General features: G+C 42.9%; 1 protein-coding gene across 1 annotated transcript in view; it reads right to left on the reverse strand.

Moving 5' to 3' along the window:
• Positions 1 to 12,980, reverse strand: part of CLIC5 (chloride intracellular channel 5) — a 150,225-nt gene extending 137,245 nt beyond the window's left edge. Inside the window, exon 1 of the mRNA XM_036249411.1 lies at positions 12,359 to 12,980. Within this exon, the coding sequence (XP_036105304.1) occupies positions 12,359 to 12,877 (519 nt within the window). The 5' untranslated portion in view covers positions 12,878 to 12,980. The remainder of the gene's footprint in view (positions 1 to 12,358) is intronic.
• Positions 12,981 to 19,215: the final 6,235 nt, after the last annotated feature.

Consider the following 19,215-nt stretch of genomic DNA (forward strand, 5'->3'; position numbering starts at 1 on the left):
ATCAGAAGGTATTGAAAGGGATCAGTTCAAATGAAGGTTGCAGCTAAGAAATCAAGAGAAGGCTGAGACTCAGAAGGGCAGCAATGAAAGAATTAGGAAAGATCCCCAAGTTGTGTCATTAAAGGCCAAGGCTAAGACCATCCACATACTTGTATTCCCAACGACTCTGTAGGGAGGTGAAAGTTGGACATTGAAGACGGCTGATGAAGACAAAAGTTATTCATTTGGAATAGGAGGTTGGAGGAGATTTCTAAGGATACCTTGGTCTGTCAGAAAAATGAACAAATGGGTCCTAGAACAAATTAAGCATGAAACATGGCTAGAGGCAAAACTGGCAAAACTAAAGTTGTTCTATTTTGGGAACATAATGAGAAGGCAAGGTTCTTTGGAAAAGACAATATTGCTGGAAAAAATAAAAGGCAGCAGGAAAAGAGGAAGACCAAACATGACATGGATTGACTCCATAATAGAAGCCATAGGCATGAGTCTGTGGGAGCTGAGCAGGGCTGTTGAGAACAGGACATTGTGGACATCACTCATTCACAGGGTCGTCAGAAGTTGGATTCCACTCAACAGCACATAACAACAACATTAGAAAGTAGTTTGAGTTCAGCCAGTGTGGCTCAGTGGTTAAAGGCCAACCCATGGACCAAGGGGTTGCTGATTCGACTCCCTGTCAGGACATATGCCTGGGGGGCATGGAGGAGGTGGCCAGTTGATGTTCTTTCTCATCGATGTTTCTATCTCTCTCTCCCTCTCATTTCCTCTCTCTGTAAAATATCAATAAAGGGAAAAAAATGTGTGTTTTTTTTTAAGTAGCTTGAAAATGGGATTCCTTTTGGTAGTAGTAAAGTCCACTTTTCCTAAGGTTTTCCAAGGGAACTCAGAATCACTAGAGGCTGGAATGGTAAGAGCTTAAAAAAAGAGAAAATGGTACATATTTTGAATTGTGTTGGTGAATGATTAGCTAAGACATCTGTTTTCCTGTCTTCTCATTGCTGAGACCTTAAGGTAGAGAATAAAAACTTTGCAAGACATAATATATTCTTAAAAGAGAATAGAAATTAGGAAGGTCAGAAAGCAACCTTTGCCTAAAGGCCAAATAGTTGCTATAGCTGTCCTCACAAAATCACTTCAATGTCATTACCATTAGATTTTAGTTCAGTTGAGCTTCATGACTGTATTTCACACAGCAACTCAAACTTAAAGTCAAGGGGCCAATATTTGGGAAGAAAGGAGAAGCAACTCAAGAGAAATGGGGATCTTACAGTCAATTAGGACACCTCCACCACTGACCAGGAAGGAGTAAAAGGAACTAGATTTATCCTCAACAACTAGAACATTACCTGAACAACTAGTAAAGCAGACAAACTATATGAAATGATAATTTTCAGACTCTGAGGACAGGTATTGCAGGACTCAGAAACAGGTTGACAGTCTCTCAGAGTTGAGGAGAAAACGTTTGGGAGTTTGGGAAGATCTAGGGAGCTTCAGAGAGAAAGAAAGAGAGAGAGAGAGAAGAAACCTATGGGAAATTAATTTTAAATGGATCATAGAACTAAATATAAAACCTAAAGCAATAAAACTGCTAGAAGAAAATATTGGGGAAAAAATTGTGTGACATTGCATTGGACAAACATTCCTTAGACAAAACACACAAAAAAAGCACAAACTTTAGGGAAAAAATGATAACTGGACTTCAAAAAGCTTGTGTCTTCAAAAGACACTTATGAAATGAAAAATGAAGCCACAGGCATGTAAACAATTTGCGAAACACTTTGATAAAACACGTTATCTTGAATATATAAAGAGCTCTTAAAATTCAATGAGGCTTAATGCTAAAAAGTAATAATAATAAGAAAAACATTTCAAGATATTTCATCAAAGGAGACTTAATGATGGGTGGTATGGACATGAAAAGATGCTTAACATCACTAGTCATTAGAAAAATGTAAATGAAAACTGCAGTGAAATACTACTGTGCATTTACCAGCATGTCTAAAACTGAAGTGATTGACAGTGCCAAGTGCTGGAAAGGAAGCAGCTAGAAGTCTCATACACATTTCGAAAATAATTTGAAGTGTTACTTTTTAAATATGATGAAACATTCACTGACCATATAACCCCATAATTCCACTCCTAAATATTTGCCCAAGATAAATGAAAACAAAATCAACACAAAAGTTTATATGTGACTGTTGATAGCCGCTTCATGAGTAATAGGCTCAAGTGTCCATCAATTGCTGGTGCATGAACAAATTGTATTATAATCATACAATGAAATACTACCCTGTCATGAAAAAGAAACCAACTGCTGATATATGGACCAACACGGATGAGTTCTAAAGCATTATGTTTAAGTGAAAGAAACCACCCACAAAGATTTCTCTCTGAAGCTCCCTAGATCTTCCCAAACTCCCAAACGTTTTCTCCTCAACTCTGAGAGACTGTTAACCTGTTTCTGAGTCCTGCAATACCTGTCCTCAGAGTCTGAAAATTATCATTTCATATAGTTTGTCTGCTTTACTAGTTGTTCAGGTAATGTTCTAGTTGTTGAGGATAAATCTAGTTCCTTTTACTCCTTCCTGGTCAATGGTGGAAGTGTCCTAATTGACTGTAAGTTCCCCATTTCTCTTGAGTTGCTTTAATTTCATTTAGATGGTACTCTTTAAAAGGCAAAACTAGAGTGATGACAGAAGCTCCGTCGTTTCTAAGAGTCAAATATGCATGGATAATGCTGGATATGCATGGGGAGGGGTCAAGAGAGAATTTCCTGAAGTGATGGACATATTCTATGTTATGATTGTGATGGTTGTTACATGACTGTATGCGTCTGTTCAAAACTCACTGAAGTGTACACTTAAATTTGCTGAGTTTTAATGTACATAAATGATATCCCAATGAAATCGATCCCCTCCAAAAGCAAGATACATAATAGGGTATTTGGTGTAAGATCATCTGTATTAAATAAAAGGAAAGAAAAAGAGACAATTTCAAATATGTAAACATACACGTATTTGCTGGAATGGGCATATAATTTCTCAGGAAGCACATATATAAAAATTCTAGAATGAATTGCCTCAGAAGACGGAAATGGGGTGTCTGAGGGAGTATGGTGGGGGAGAGATTCTAGCTTTTATACCTTTCAGATTTTGAACCATGCAAACAATTAACCCATTCAAAGTGGGGAGAAAAGACGGAGTTCCCAAACCTGCTTCTCGTCGATATGATTGGAGTCACAATCCTGTTTCTATGTGAGGGTATCTCTATCTTTGTCACTCACTATTTCCTCCCTCGCCTATTTAAAAAATCACAGAGCTGCCTAATAGTATGTTCAGAGAACATGAGAATAATATAAATTTAAGATGTGGTGGGGGAGGGTCCCCGTGGGAGGGAAACTATTTTACTATAGGGGAGAAAAGCTTCCATACACAGCAGGTTAGAACCGTGGGTTCTTGGGCTGAACTCATTCAAACTGTTTGTTTTTATTCATCTACAGCTGGAAAGTTTAATACCCAGAGAGAAAATGACTTCCCCGAAATTTCATGCTTAGTGTCAGAATCCAGATGGGGACCCAGCTCTTAAGTCCTATCACAGAGCTGATATCAATAAAGAAGGTGACCTGACACGGAGCATGGATCAAAGTAAGTGATCAGTAAATACGAATTTCCCCTTGTCTTTTCCCCTGTGCCTTCTCAGCAGCTGGCTGGTCTCGGGCCTCGCCATCTATTCAACCCCACCTCAAAGGCAAATATCAGTGAACACAAGGACACAGGGCCCCTTATTAAACACTGACCAAATTTCCCAGAAAACAACTAGTAAGCTTTCCCTTCAATAAAGAACTGCTCTTCCCATGACGAGTCCAGTGTAATTCAATTGGACAAGTACTTAGGAGCCCCGACTGCGGGCCAGGCTCTGTGCCAAGGGCGAGTGCACACACGCAGGCAGCAAGTGCAGCTGCAGAGCGCATGCCCTGTGAGGAGGGGGTGGCGACACCCTTACCCAGGTGATTGCAACGTCAGGTGACAAGAACTAAGATGGAGGGAAGCACAGAAGTGCCATCACTCAAAAGAGCCTGGGGCTTCAGAGACGGCTTCCCAGGGAACGTGAGTCCAGAAAGAAAAGGAGGTGTTCTGAGGACGAAGGGGAGGAGATGCTGTAGGCAGAGGGACCGCCATGGGCAAAGCCAGACGAGGCAGAGCGGCATCTCGTTTGTGGGACGCTCAGCATTCCTGGGGCATAATGAGTGAGGCAGGCAGTGGTGGGGGATGGGACCAGAGAGGCTCTGGGGTTGTTAGGGACATGACGTAATGCCTTGCATGCGGTGCTCAAGAGTGAACTTGATGGTGCCGGCGATGGATAAGGCTTATTGCAGGGGAGTTAAGTATCTGATTTGCAATTTTGTTCCAAGGGGTGGACTTTACTCCAGTAGGTGGATGAAAATTATCTGAGAGTTCAGTTCACTTTGACCAACACTTACAGAGCCTCTGTGATAAGCCCAGCACTCCGAGGGCCCCATGGCACAGATAAGCAACACATGGTCCCTTCCCTCAAGAAGCTGACATTCTGGTGACTTATCCTTTAAGAAAAATGGGAGTCCAGGAAAGGATCTCTCATGTCACTCACTTATCTGACTCTGTCCCCCTTTTCCAGTGTTCTGATTGGCAGCCCCAACCCGACTGGCTGACGTTCTTTCCCCTCACTCTGTGTTTGGCTCACCTTCGGTGACTACTGACAGAATAGCATCTGGTCAGGTATACTGATGCAGAAACACGAGGGCAGGCCCAGGAACAGGACACACTGAGTTAGCCTTGGTGACACTGTTACCACAGGCTGCTCCTTGCGCTGTTTAACACCGACGGCTGGGCGGACCCTCAAGTCCTTTGACTGGAACATCCCTTCACAGCTCAACAAATCGAATTAAGCTCTCAGAATACTGGCTTTCTGCCCAACTTCAGGATGATGCTAGGAACGTGCCAGGCATTCTCATAAATGTCTGAGGACTGATGAGGTGAAGATACAAACACTGCTGAATTCTCGCAGAAACCCTTGCATTTGGTGGGAAATACGGATCCAGGAGTGGCTGCCCATGTCCACAGGCTCCCATCAACTCAGCTCAATCCCACCTCCAGGGGCTGTGGTCGGTCAAAGAGTGCCTCCCTCCCAAAAGAAATGTCCAACCACAACCTGTACATGTGACTTTACTTGGGGGGTGGGGTGGGAAAAGTTCTTTGTAGATGTAATTAAGTTAAGGATCTTGCAACGCAATCATCCTGCATCACATTGGGTCCTAAGTACATTGGCAAGACTTTGTAAGAGAACAGAAGGCAAAACAGATGCAGGGATACAGGACAGAAGGCCTGTGCTAATGGAGGCAGAGACAGGGTGATGCAGCCCCAAGCCAAGGAGTGCCAGGAGCCACCAGAAGCTGAAAAAGGCAAGGAAATCTCCCCTAGATCTGTCAGAGGGGGTGTGACTCTGCCAATGGCGTGACTTCAGACTCTGGCTTCTGGATCTGTCAGAGAATAAATTCCTGTTATTTCAAGCCATACATTTATGGTAATTTGTTACAGAAGCTCTATAGGCTAATATAGGGGATGGGGAACACCACTCTCATGACTGCTACCGGCCACTGGGACAAGCCTTCCTCCTCCCTCAATGCCCTGAGGACCCCTGGGTAACGTATTCCCTCCTTTCGTCGTTCAATCCTCAAGTAAGTAGTCATGGACCCAGTATATGAGAACGGATGAAAGGCAGGCCCTCCTTCAAGAGTTCATGGCTAGAGAGAGAGACAAAGACATTAAGAGGTAATTATAATATTAAGTGTTATGGGCTGAATTGTGTATCCTCAATAGACATACATTGGCTCATAATCCCTAGGATCTCAGAATGTGCCTGCGTTTGGAAACAGTGTCTTTAAAAAGGTAATTAAGTTACAATGAGATCATTAGGGTGGGCCTTAATCCAACATGACTGGTGTCCTTATAAGAAGAGGTGATTAGGACACAGACGTACAGGTGAAGAACCACATGGAGACACTGGAGAAGACGGCTATCTACAAGCCAGAGTGATCGTACATAGAAGGCAGGGGTACCCAGGCAGCAAACGTGGAATACATCACAGACATAGATAACATTGAGGGTTCACGGACCCTCCTGAGATCATCGCCCACAAAATCATGTTGCATAGAGTTTTGCATGTTCATGAGCATCTAGCACCTCAAGATGCCAATATAAAAAAAAAAAAGTGCTGATGAGTTGAGAGGCCAAAGTCCTGGCTTGCTCCTAATTCACAGGAAAGCTTTGGACACATCCTTTCACCCGTGATCAATTTTCTTCTCAGAGCTTACAGTTCTGTGGCTTCTTTGATTGACAGCACTGATTCACAGAGCCAACCACTTCACAGGGGCACCTAGGAAATAGTTTTGAATAAAATTGGGACTTGATGGTGTTCTGAGCACCCTAATTAAAAAGAAATTATGAGAAGAATAGAAATCTTTGTTCCAACCTGCTCGGGGCTCCATCTGACGTGCTTCCTTGGTTCCTTGAAAGGACAATCGGGTGGGTACGCGCGACAGGCTCAGACTTACATCTTCTCAGCGATGTTTCCAAGGACACGCTTTGACACGCCCTCAGTACTGACATTAGGGCAGGGTGTTCCTGGGGATCGTGGGCCAGGCTCCTTTGAGAGCTCCAGCTATGTCTAGACACCTACATGTGCAACTTGTGAGTAGTCCAGCCAGGTAAACCAGGCCACGCAAACTTTTTATTAGAAACTATACAGAATCATCCTCAATCCAAACTTTGTGCTGAATCCATCTGTCCCCCAACATAAATAACTAGATATACATATGCATGATAAATACACCAATGCCATGCTTGCTAACATTTTCCAGAAATATGTCTGTATGAAGCCAAAGATCTAAATATTTGGCCATATCCAGCTAGCTGAATGAAAAAAATCACTTAAAAAATACACATTCTTTTTTGTACACAATGTATTTCTATCTATACACCTGGCTAATCTTAGAAATGAAGCTAGGTGGGTGTCTGCTTGGTCCTGCTCTACAGGTAGGTGGAAATGCTTTGTAACTTGCTCATCCATCACCTCACACATTGCTTTGCTCCTGACGTCCTCCTCCAAACATTCTACTGCTCTTCAGGATGAAATCCAAGTCCCTAGTTTGCCATGAAAGACTAAATATCCTTTTCCTCCAACCTCACCCTTTGCTCCGCACCCATGTGGATCGTCTCTTCACTCCAGCCAAACAGGTCTCCTCCTAGCAAGTGCTTATGTGCTGCGCCTGAGCCCGCTGCCTGGACCGTTCCCACCGGCCCCTCGGTGGGATCATATCTCCATGTCCGAACCCAGCTTCACTTCCCCTCATTTCCTCAGGGGGATTATACAGCTTCTCACCGGCAATGATACATTTCTGTTTGCCTCCAAGGCAAATGCACTAAAAGTGTTGCTTATGAAAACTCCCGGCAAATAGCTAGGAGGTGAGGGGAACTGGGCTCACCCAATCTTGGTCAAGGAAAGCGCCCCAGGCCCACAGATGGTGCCCACAGGCTGAGTCAACGGGACTTCTTTTTAAAAATTGAGCATCCCTATAAATATACAACTTAAGCCTTTACCCACAATATATGTCTATTTATTCATTTACAAATTATTATTATATTTTTAAATTTAAAAAAATTTTCCAATATTGATTTTAGAGAGAGAGGAGGGGAGAAGGAGATAGAAACATCGTTGAGAGAGAACATCAATTGGCCGCCTCCCGCGTGCCCCCCCACTGGGGATCAGGCCCACAACCTGGGCATGTGCCCTGACTGGGAATCAAACTGGAGAACTCTTGGTGCATGGGTCGATGCTCAACCACTGAGCCACACCAGCCAGACCATTTACAAATTATTTTAATATACTACTATAAGAATTCACTGCACACATCATAAAATATATAAAGTGTTAACATTTAAGAGGACCAGACAAAATGAAATAGAAATATTGCTTAATTTTAAAATTGTAATGATAATATTCTAATATCCCATGCATTATACTGAACACTGTTTTGGTTACCATGATCCCTTATGCTACACCAACAATCATTATTGACAATTCTGTGACACTTTCCACAACATCACACTGCTCATTTACTATACATCACACACTATGCTGAGCAATTTACATGAATTATTTAATCTTTTTCAACCCTGAAGGAACATATCATTACAACATTCATTTTACCAATAAGAAAATTGAAGCTGAGAGAAGCAAAACAATTTAATAGATATTAACTTCTAAGCCAGGGCTCAAACCCGTGCAACCGGACATCAAAACCTGCTCTGCCACGTGTACTGCCCTTCAAGTCAGTGATGACAACGGTGTGCAGGGCAGACGGTGTGCATTGTACCACTTTTCTTTGCAGTAACCATTGTCAGAATAGTTTTCTCCTTTGCAGTAAACAAAATACCAGACTGCTCCTCTCCTCTCCTCTCTTTCTCTCTCTCTCATACATACACATACAAACACAATTAGAAAAATGTCTACAGGTCCCTCGACTGTAGCAGAAAGCAGCAGGACAAGTCTCACAATTGAATGTGGCAAGTTCTGAACCAACAACCCCTCCTGGTTGCCTTGTGATGGGGACGGACACTCTCCCTGGAGAGCTGGCTGCCAGCCAGTGACCAGGAAGCTATTACTTCTTTCCTCTTGTCTTCAAGCATTGTGTGTCTTCCCCACAGGAGACCTGGACCGAAGGTGTGCGGTGTTCACCCCTTACTCAGCACCTGTATCTAGTAGGTATGTTGTCAACGGATGGATGGAAAGGAGAAAGGAAGGAGAGAAGGGAAGGAAAAAGGGAGGAAGGTGCTTGAGTGACGTATGGGCGCATTTTCTCCTATGTTCCTGGACACGGGGTCCATAGCTGAAATGAGACGGACGCCTTATCCACTCGGTAGGTTCACCCCTAGAGCGAGTCCTGGCTGCGTTCTCTGCGGTGCCGACTCCACATCAACCCCTCGCGAAGCCTCCGGGCTCTCTCTTCAAAACGACCCCAATCCTACTTCCCGTCCCTCCTGCTGTCACCACAGGCCGATCCGCTGGCACCTCCTGCCTCGTTCTCCAGCTGTCCTCAAACCGCGCTCCCGGCTTCTGCCCTTTCTCTGGTATCAAAAGACGGGTTCCCTCCGAACCCCCCTGATGACTTTCCACATCTCTCAGAGTAAAAGTTCTCCCCATGGCGTGAGGCCCGACACGGTCTGTGCCCACCTCCGCCTGCTGCCCCTCACCTGCCGCCCTCGCCCCGCCCAGCCACGCTGCTCCTGGTCCTTACTCACCAGCACCCAGCCCACTGCGGGAAGGTGACCAGCTCCCAAACTCGCCCGTGCCCGAGTTCTCGGCATCCGTGATCGTTACTTTTTGTGGCAGAAAGGACTTTGCAGATATGATTCAATTTAGACTCTTAAAACGGGAAGATTATCCTGGATTACCCTGGTGGGCCCAAACTGGTCACCAGACTCCTTATGACAGGGACGCTGGACAGTCCGATCAGAAGAGGGCCCAGTAAGGGTGGGAGCGGCATGCAAAGTGATGCGATGTGGGCACGAGTGAGGAGAAGGGGCCCCTCCAGCCAGAGGAGGGGAGAAAGCAGATTCTCCCCTGGAGCCCCCAGGATGAACACAGCCCTGCTGGACGCCTTGGTATCAGCTCCTCAAAACTCACGTCCGATTTCTGACCGCCAGGACCATGTGAGCTCGATTCGTGTTGTTCCAAGCCACTGAGCTTGCGGTAATTGATGGCAGCAACAGAAAATTAATCCACCCATTATTCTGCTCTGTGCTTCTTTATGGCACTATGACCATGGACATATTTAATATTTACTTGTTTATTTGTCCAGCAGTTGTCTCTGCCACTAGAACGTGAAGTGCGTGGGGGCCAGGACTTTGTGGTTTTTTTGTGTTTTTTTTATGATTGTAAACCCAGGGCCCGGCACGATAACTATATGCTGAATGAATAAATAAAAGATATATTTCAATTACATAATTGGCCACTACGCTGAAAGGGCTGAGCCTCAGTAAAATGTTGGCTGGACATAGGGTTACAAGCCTGTGCGACATTTTCACTGTCTGGGCTAGAACAGGTGGGAACGTACACAAATGAGTGAAGGTGTAGACACAGCCCACGCCGTCTACACTAACACAGCAGTAACGAGTCCCACTAGGTACATGGTAAGCACACCAGAGCCCCATCATATTTGGGGGCTCCAAATAAACTCAGGCCCTCCACTCTCATTCAAGCAGAACAGCCCATTTTACCCATTTCCATCCAACATAATAAAGATTTGCAGAGGGGATGGGGGCTTAGGGTCAGGCATTCTAACTGCCCCTCTTCTTCCTGAGCTCTGCTGAACATCCTTACAAAGGAGTCCACACAGGAGCCGAGGTCGATGGTGTGCTCTGTCACGCCTTGCTGACATAACTCTCCTAGAAAGAATGCCCACCTATAAAGTTAATTAAATCCAATGTTTGCTTGATGGTACTACAGATCACAAATAATTTAAGAATCACACGTCACCCTCCTGAGTTCTTCCTGTCACTGGTACCAACTGGAGATGCCAGGAGCTCTTTTTCCCCAACTTCTGTTTGCTTCAACACCAGTGACAGGTTCATTTCTGGTGAAATCAACTCTTTGCCAAATTTGCAAATAATTGTCCTGGTGCTAAGGATGATGATGATGATTGGCTATGGCAGGGATGCTCCTGTTCCAATAACAAATACACCTAGTCCTCACTTCTCAGAAAATGGATTTTTCTTGGAAATGAATACAACGGTGATGTGGGTATGGAGGCTGGAAGGCTGCTTGAATGCACCTGTTCCGAGGTCCTCTCCCCCACCCCTCCCAGAACACCCACGGCACTGGGTTCAGTCCTCTCTCCACCAAATTCAGCCACATGCGAGTCTCTCTCCTGAACACGGGTGTTTTCTTGAGAGCGAGGGCCCTGTCTCCCCCCCCCCCCCACAAATGCTCAGTATAATGCAGGCAAGCTTTTTGGGTACCGAAGTATGAGCCAAACACTCTACTAGATGTTTTTATTTTATTTTAATTTTTAAAATTGATTTTTAGAGAGAGAGGAAGAGAAGAGAGAGAGAGAGAGAGAGAAACATTGATGAGAGAGAACATCGATTGGCCGCCTCCTGCTTGCCCCCAATGCATGCCCCCAACTGGGGATCGGGCCACAACCTGGGCATGTGTGCTGACCAGAAATCGAATCGGCAGCCTCTTGGTGCATGGGTCGACGCTCAACCACTGAGCCACACCGGCTGGGCTCTACTAGCTGCTTTTAACAAAGACCTTGTAGTAGAATAAAGGAGACCCAATCTACACACAAAACCACTAGAGAACAGTACAGAGTAGAAAATAATAATGCACTGGATTAGTAAAGAAGGTGTATTTTACTCGAGTTGTTTTTGGAAATCAGGAAGGGGAGAAATGACTGTGAAGTGGAATTTTATAGGTTCATAGAAAAATCATTGTTATTATTAAAAAATAGCAGTATGACTAATCTGTCGTCTTCATATTTAAAAAAAAAACATGCAAGTAAGAATATTGTGGGGGGAGGAATGTTGGGGAAAATGTTCTACATCTTGATTAACTAAGGTCATTATTTCAGTCCTGAAATGCTTTTTATGTTTTAATACTATCATAGCCACAATCATTGCATATCAATCTAATAACAAAGATCACCAAAGTTCTTTGCTCAAATATCATGTGTTAAATATTAACACAGATAATTAGTGTCTTACTATTACTGAAACCATTTTACTTTGACAGACATTTTAGTTATATTGGGACCAAAAGGCCAAGCTCAGAGCCAGAGGTAACATTTATTGGCCATTTATCTGAAGTACCTGTGACCTTAGAAACGTTAAGAAAGAAACTTCAGCACCTGACTGTAGATGTGTCTTCTTCTCACAAGTCTTGGTTTTTTGTTTTGTTTTGTTTCTTTTTAATTCTGCTGATGAAGGCAATTTACCAGATGGGAAAATGTACTTAACTTCTATCACAAGGTAAGGATTTGAGCAGCAATCTCTGCTCACTGGTAAGTGAACTCTTAAAAAATGCTTTACCCATCATATATAACAGCCAGTGGTTAGCACATATGTCAGATGCATGTTCTAGCTCCTGCAGCTCTGAGCCATCTGGGTGAACCCCTGGAATGACTAATTTAATTAGCCTTACTTTTGCCTATGAATTGAGATCCAAGGACCCTGACATCATGTTTCCCTGGTCACTCAGGGCAAAATGAAACACCAATGATGCCATCTGCATGTGCAGGTGTGCTTGCCAGAGGCACCCTTACCTTCATGAAGAGGTTGATCTCAGGGTTCATGGAAGGTGACTTGCTATCATCAAAACCATCATCTGCAGAATAGCAGGTGGGAGAATCGTCACTGCTCTCCTGGACGGTGAAGCTTGGAGGAGGAAGCATTCTGCTTCTGTTCTGCTGTGGCTCTTCTGGGCTCATCTCCTGGTCCTGAGTTGGTGAGTGTAATTCTTCCATCAAGATGTCCCCGTCTTCCTGGGGTTCACCTGGTTGAGGATCCTGGGCCTCAGAATATACCTCATCAGGCAGGAGGTAGTCTTCTGCTTCTGGTTGGATAAAGGCCAAGCTGTTCTCCTCACTCCCAACAGCATAAACTGATACAGAATCATATTCATGGGTTTGCAGCTCATTGACATATAAAGTGTTTTCTGACATCAATTCTTCATGGACTTTATCATAAATGGCACCTTCATTTTCTGCTGGCTGGTCTGGAACCTCATACTCCCTCTCTTTTTGCACTGTGTCATAAGTGGTGCTGTAGTCTTCGTCGTTCATGTTCAGGTATCTGATAGATCCTTTTGCAAGCAGACCTGAGCAGATCTGAAGTGGGTGAAGGGATGGAGGATACTGTACTGCCTTGCTGGGGAGTCAACAGGCGTTTGAAACACAGAAACCAGCAACAACTATGAATGACAGGTCTCTAACAATCATTTACTGGAGACTTTACTCAGCAAACCCAGGTCCATTGGCCACAAGATAAAGCTTACACACTCAGTTAACTCCTTCTCTCCTAAGGGTATTTTCAACTCGACTCAGAGATTTTTCCCTCATTGCCAGTAACTCCCAGATTCTTTGGATCGACTAGAGGTTGAATTGCATTTCTTGCACATTGAAAATTCTGACTATTTCACTATTTGTCACTCAGTGAAGCTCCCTCTTCCAATTGCCCCCAAATGTCGACAACAGTCAAGAAGTCCCCGCGAGTCAGTTCTTCACAATGGAAACATCTATTTGTAGCTGAATTCATTACACAAAACAATTGAGTGTTGAAACCCAATGATAAATAAGTTATATGTACTCCAGTTAGGTAATAAACTCTATTTGAATTTCTTATCTGGGAACAACACTAGGTGATTAAATGGCAGAAGGGAAAAAAAGATAATGCTCTGGCCTGTGAGCACATCAGTCAAGACCACCAAAAATAAGGGACTCCAAGGTTCATGGCATTGAGTTTTAATTTTCCCTCTTAAATCTGGGGGATCATCACGGTCAACCAACATTCACTAAGATTTTACTATAAACAGGATACCAAACTGAGCACTAAACACGTGAGCCAGGAGATACATTCTCTATTCTCAAGGGACTTTTAAGTATAGTTGGAGGGCCAGGAAGACACACTAAAACCCTAATGGACACAGAATAAACTATTCAAAGTTTGCTGTGTGCAAATGGCCCATGTCTGACTCAAGCAGCAAAGAACTGTGTGCAATAATTTGCCTAGAAGATGTCATCTACAGAGGCCATGAATATACAGGCTCTTTGTTTTCCAATCTGCTACTCTGTTCTGTTCATTCCTACTTCCCATCACCACATCACGTACATCTTTCTCTTTTAAGTGAAAACCCAGATGAACTGTTAAGGGACTTTAATGTCGAGAAATCATGTGAACATTGAGCAGCAATGCAACTCCAGTTGACAGCTTTCAAAGCATCTGGTGAACATCTGATTGACAAAACTCTATTGTACCCTTAGTTCCAATATCGTATCCAGAAATCTGATGGAATGAACCAAAGCAGTATTTCTAGAATTCTAGCTCAAAGAATAGATAAGGGGAAAGAGGCCAGAGACAGTCTTTCAAGGGTGTTGACACAAACCCCTTATCTTATTGAAAAGTGAGGTTTGATAGGTCCAAAGACCTGATAAATTACCATGGTTTCCAGAATCAGGTGTTTATAACTGAATGAAGTCCCAGTTCAACAGCTCCTCATCATTTTAGCACTGGAGAAAACTTGGGAGATCCTTCCGTCTAACCTTGAAAGGGGAAGCGAGTGGTCCAAGTCCACAGAGTCAGCATTTTCCAACATGTTTTCAGGATCACACCCTTCCCCCCTTCGCCCCACTGGGCCCCAAAAGATCCTTTCTAGATATTTTCCCCGTGAAGTTGAAGAACTGCAGATATACTGGTTATCTGTTTCCATACCGAATGTGGTCTGTGCTTTATGCAGAGAAAAAGGTATTTGTCCCCCAAGAACCAATTTTCACCCCTTTCATGTGCTATTGTTCTTTTTAAGAACGTGTGCCTGTCCTGGCTGGTTAGGCTCAGTGGTTAGAGTGTGGGCTGGAGGACTGAAGGGTATCGGATTAAATTCCTAGTCAAGGGCATGTACCTGGGTTGTGGGTTTGATCCTGGCCTTCGTTGAGGTCGTTTGGAGGCAGCCAATTCATGTGTCTCTCTCACATCGATATTTCTCTCTCTCTCCCTCCCTCCCTTTCTTCCTTCCTTCCACTCTATCTAAAAAACAATGGAAAAGTACCCTTGGGTGAAGATTAACAAAATAATATTAATAATAAAGAAAATGTGCCTTCTCTGCTAAAACACGTCCATGTGGGACTCATAGCGGGCACGGGCTTACATGCCATTCGACATTGTTACCGAAGCATGCTATTCTAAGCCTGTGCCTGTGCCCGCAGCCTACCAAGTCTCGCTGTGCTGACCCAGTGGGCCAGCAGGGCTGGTTCAGCTTAAGGCCCAAGAGCACACAGACATTTCATAAATTTGGGCCCCTTCTATCCCTTCTCAGGACACACCCATCATGATTTAGTTACAGGTTATAACATGAAACCAGTCATCCTGCTACTAGGTAAGTCAGGCATACCATTCTCTGCACAGCCCCCTGCAATGGCTCCCCATTTCCCTCAGGAAAAGGCAAACTCCTTACAATGGTCCACGAAGCCCTACAAAATCCACCCCAGCTCCCCTATAGCTGTTTTTCTCCTCCTTGCTTACCCTGCTTCCGATGACCTGGCCTTGTGGCTATGCCTGGAACACTCCAGAATGCTCCCATATTAGGATATCGATATTGGCTGTTCCCTCTGCCCAGAATATGTTTCCCCTGGGTATCTGCATAGTCAATTCCCCAAACTCCTCTAAGATGTTTCTTATACCTCCCCTTCTCCGTGACACCACTCTGGCCATTGTGTTTTATGACTACCTATCTGAGCTCCTCCCTGTTAGCTCCTCCCTGTTACTGAAAACCCTTCCTGAGTTTTTGTTACATATTCCATAACACCTATCATCTTCTAATGAGATATATACATCACTCATTTATCATGTTGAGAGGTTATTTTCTGTCTTCTCCCACTATTATGTACACCCCAAGGGGCATAGATCTCTGTCTGCTTTTTCATCATGATCTGAAGCACCTAAAACAGTGCCTGACCAATATTAGATACCGAATACATATTTGTTCAATGACTTTTTGTGATTATTTGCTATCTCAACCCTCCACCGGACACGTAAGTTTCATGAGCACAAAGCCCATGCCCATTCCACCCATCACTGTGCACCCAAAGTCTAGCAGATATCTGACATGTAACAGGTGCTGAGTAAATATTTGTTTTATAAACCACTAACATGCAGGAGATGTATCTAGAATCTATGTCCTGTTATTCCTGGTCTAGTTCTTTTCTGTATTATGTGGATAATCTTATCTCCTTACTATATCGTAAACTCCTGCAGGAAGAGAGCTGACGAGTGGACCTTCCGCGGCACTTTGTATAAAGCAAGTTGGCTTGTTTACTTATAAGAGGAAGACTCCATCAACCAATTTATCAATCAAAAATAGTTTGAGGGTTCCATATATCTCTTACTTATAACCTAGGAAAGGAAATAAGATGCATAGTCTTTAGCTTGAGAGGTCCTTGAATGTGCTGTGTGCTTTCAGGATTGTAAGTCTGCTGCGTCACACCCGTGTTTGGGAACCTTCAGTGGGTCCCACATGTCTGGAGGAAGATGTCTGTGCCCAGACCTCTCACAGCTGGAACCAAACCCGTTTGTCCAGCCAGCCTCTCCCCTCGGCTCCTCTCCAAACTCCCTGCTCTGTAACCAGGAAAGGTGTTCTTCCCTGAATACACCAACATGCCTTTTCCTGCCCCGTGATTTTGGGTGAAATTCGACTACACGCAGGATATAAATATCATAAGAGGTGATCTTATGTGCACATACAACCGAGGAAATGTACAAATTACTAATTCAACAGAGAGAATTCAGCTGGGACTTAGAGCTGACCCGCCCATTGTCTGGGACAGCTTTGGGGCTGACGGCTGGTCTGCTTTGCATGTACAAACACTCAATTTGGTTAGTTTGCACGGGGTTTTTCATACACTGTAGAACTGGGTAACTCTAACTAACCTAAAAAGTTACCAGTTTAGCAACTGGAATGCCAATTTATTGATTTACTCCCCAAAACATAAGTGCTAAATTAACTTGAATTAACTTGCTTGGGTTAATAAGCATAAACTTTCCACAGTAGCAAAGTCTACATATGGAACCAGTTAAAATAATATCTTCATACTATGTTTATGTGATGTTTGTAGAGCTAAGGAAGTACCCCTTTTCAAACCCAATATCAGTGATTTATACTTTTTCTTGTTGTCTAAAAGTGGTTAGGAATTACCACTTTTACTTATTATTTTAGAGGATCTTTGATTTTATTAGGAACGGACCCACAACCTGGGCATGTGCCCTGACTGAAAATCAAACCAGCAACCTCTTGGTGCATGGGTCGATGCTCAACCACTGAGCCACACCAGCCGAACTCTTCTTTTCTAATATATGCATTTAATACTATTAATTTTCCTATAAGTATAACTTCGTCTGTGTCCTACAGTTGTTGTTTTTTTATCCTCACTCTAGGACTTTTTTTTTTTTTTTTTTGAGTTTATGCTCATATAGAGCGGGAGGAAGGCAGGGAGGAAGAGAGAGAGAAATATCAATGTGAGAGAGACACATCGAGTGGCTGCCACCTACATGACCCCAACCGGGGCTGGGGACAAACTGCAACCGACGTACGTGCCCTTAGTGAGAACCAAACCCGGGCCTCTCTGGTCTGCAGCCGACACTCTAACTGCTAAGACAAACCAGCCAGGGCTGCATCCCACAAGTTTTTATGTTTTATTTTATCATGTAGTTAAAAATATTTCTAATTTTGTTTAGTTTTTTCCCCCTTTGTTCATGAGTTATTTAGAAATGTACTGATTAGTTTTCAAATAGTTGAAGATTATCTAGTTAGCTTTTTGTTATTAATTTTTAGCTTAATTTTACTAAGATCAGAGAACATAGTCTTTATGATTGAAATTTGTTTTGAGACATGCCTTGTGACCCAACATATGGCCAAATTTAGAAATATTCCATGTACACTTGAAAAGAACATGTGTTCTTCCATCATTAGGTTTAATGTCCATAGATGATAATTTGTGTTTGTTGATTTTTGTTTTGTAATTCTTTCGTATTTCTTTCTGTTTTAATCTGCTTATTCTATTAGTTACTGAAAGAAGAAAGTTAAAATATTTCCTATGATTATCTAATTCTTATTTTAGTTCTCAGTTTTTGTTTCATATGTTTTTGAGGCTGTATTAAAAGGTGCACACAGATTCAGAATTGTTATATTGCCTTGGTAGGTGGACTGCTTTTTCAATAGAAAATGTCACTCTTTATCTCTAGTAATATATTTTGCCTTTTTCTGATATCAGTTTTCTTTTGGTTAGTGATTATGTGTATGTTTTCCCAGGTTTTTATTTTCAAGGTTTATTCTTTAATCCTCACCCAAATATATGGTTTTTATTTTATTCTATTCTATTTTATTTTATTTTAGAGAGAGGAGGAGGAGAGAGAGAAGAGAGAAACATTGATCAGTTGCCTCCTGAACACGCCCAAACTGGGGATCAAACCTGCAACCTGGGTATGTGCCCTGACTGAAATTGAACCTGCCACCTTTCAGTGCATAGGACAATGCTCCAACCAACTGAGCCACACTGGCCAGTTACTTTAAACTTTTATGTGTCCTTTTATATAAGCATTAGATAATTATATTTTTATCCAGTCTGACAATCTTTGTCTTTTAATTTGACTATTTAATCTATTAATATTTAATGTAATTGACATGTATTTAGGCTAAGTATACTATCTTACAATTTGTATTTTTTAAAATGAGCAAAGCCAATGAAACTAGACCATCAACTTACACCGTACACAAGAATAAACTCAAAATGGATAAAAGACTTAAATGTGACTCATGAATCCATAAAAATCCTAGAAGAAAACGTAGGCAACAAAATTTCAGACATCATTTGCAGCAGAATTTTCACAGATACATCACCTAAGGCAACAGAAACAAAGGAGAAGAACACATGGGACTACATCAAACTCAAAAGCTTCTGCACAGCAAAAGATACAATCATCAAAATGAAAAGGCTACCCACTGTATGGGAGACCATAATTGCCAATGATATATCAGAGAAGGAGTTAATTTCCAATATATATAGAGTGCTTACACAACTCAACAAAAAGAAGACTAAGAACACAATTAAAAATGGGCAGAGGAACTAAATAGACACCTCTCCAAACAGGACATACAAATGGCCAAGAGACATATGAAGAAATGCTCAACATCACTAATCATCAGAGAGATGCAAATTAAAACAATAATGAGGTATCACCTCACACCTGTCAGAATGGCCGCCATCAACAAATCATCAAACAACAAGTGTTGGCGAGGGTGTGGAGAAAAGGGGACTCTAGTACACTGCTGGTGGGAATGCAGACTGGTGCAGCCACTATGAAAAACACTATTGTGTTACCTCAAAAAATTAAAAATTGAACTGCCATTTGACCC

This window comes from Molossus molossus, unplaced genomic scaffold (genome assembly GCF_014108415.1).
Source record: "Molossus molossus isolate mMolMol1 unplaced genomic scaffold, mMolMol1.p scaffold_m16_p_8, whole genome shotgun sequence".
NCBI lineage: Eukaryota > Metazoa > Chordata > Mammalia > Chiroptera > Molossidae > Molossus > Molossus molossus.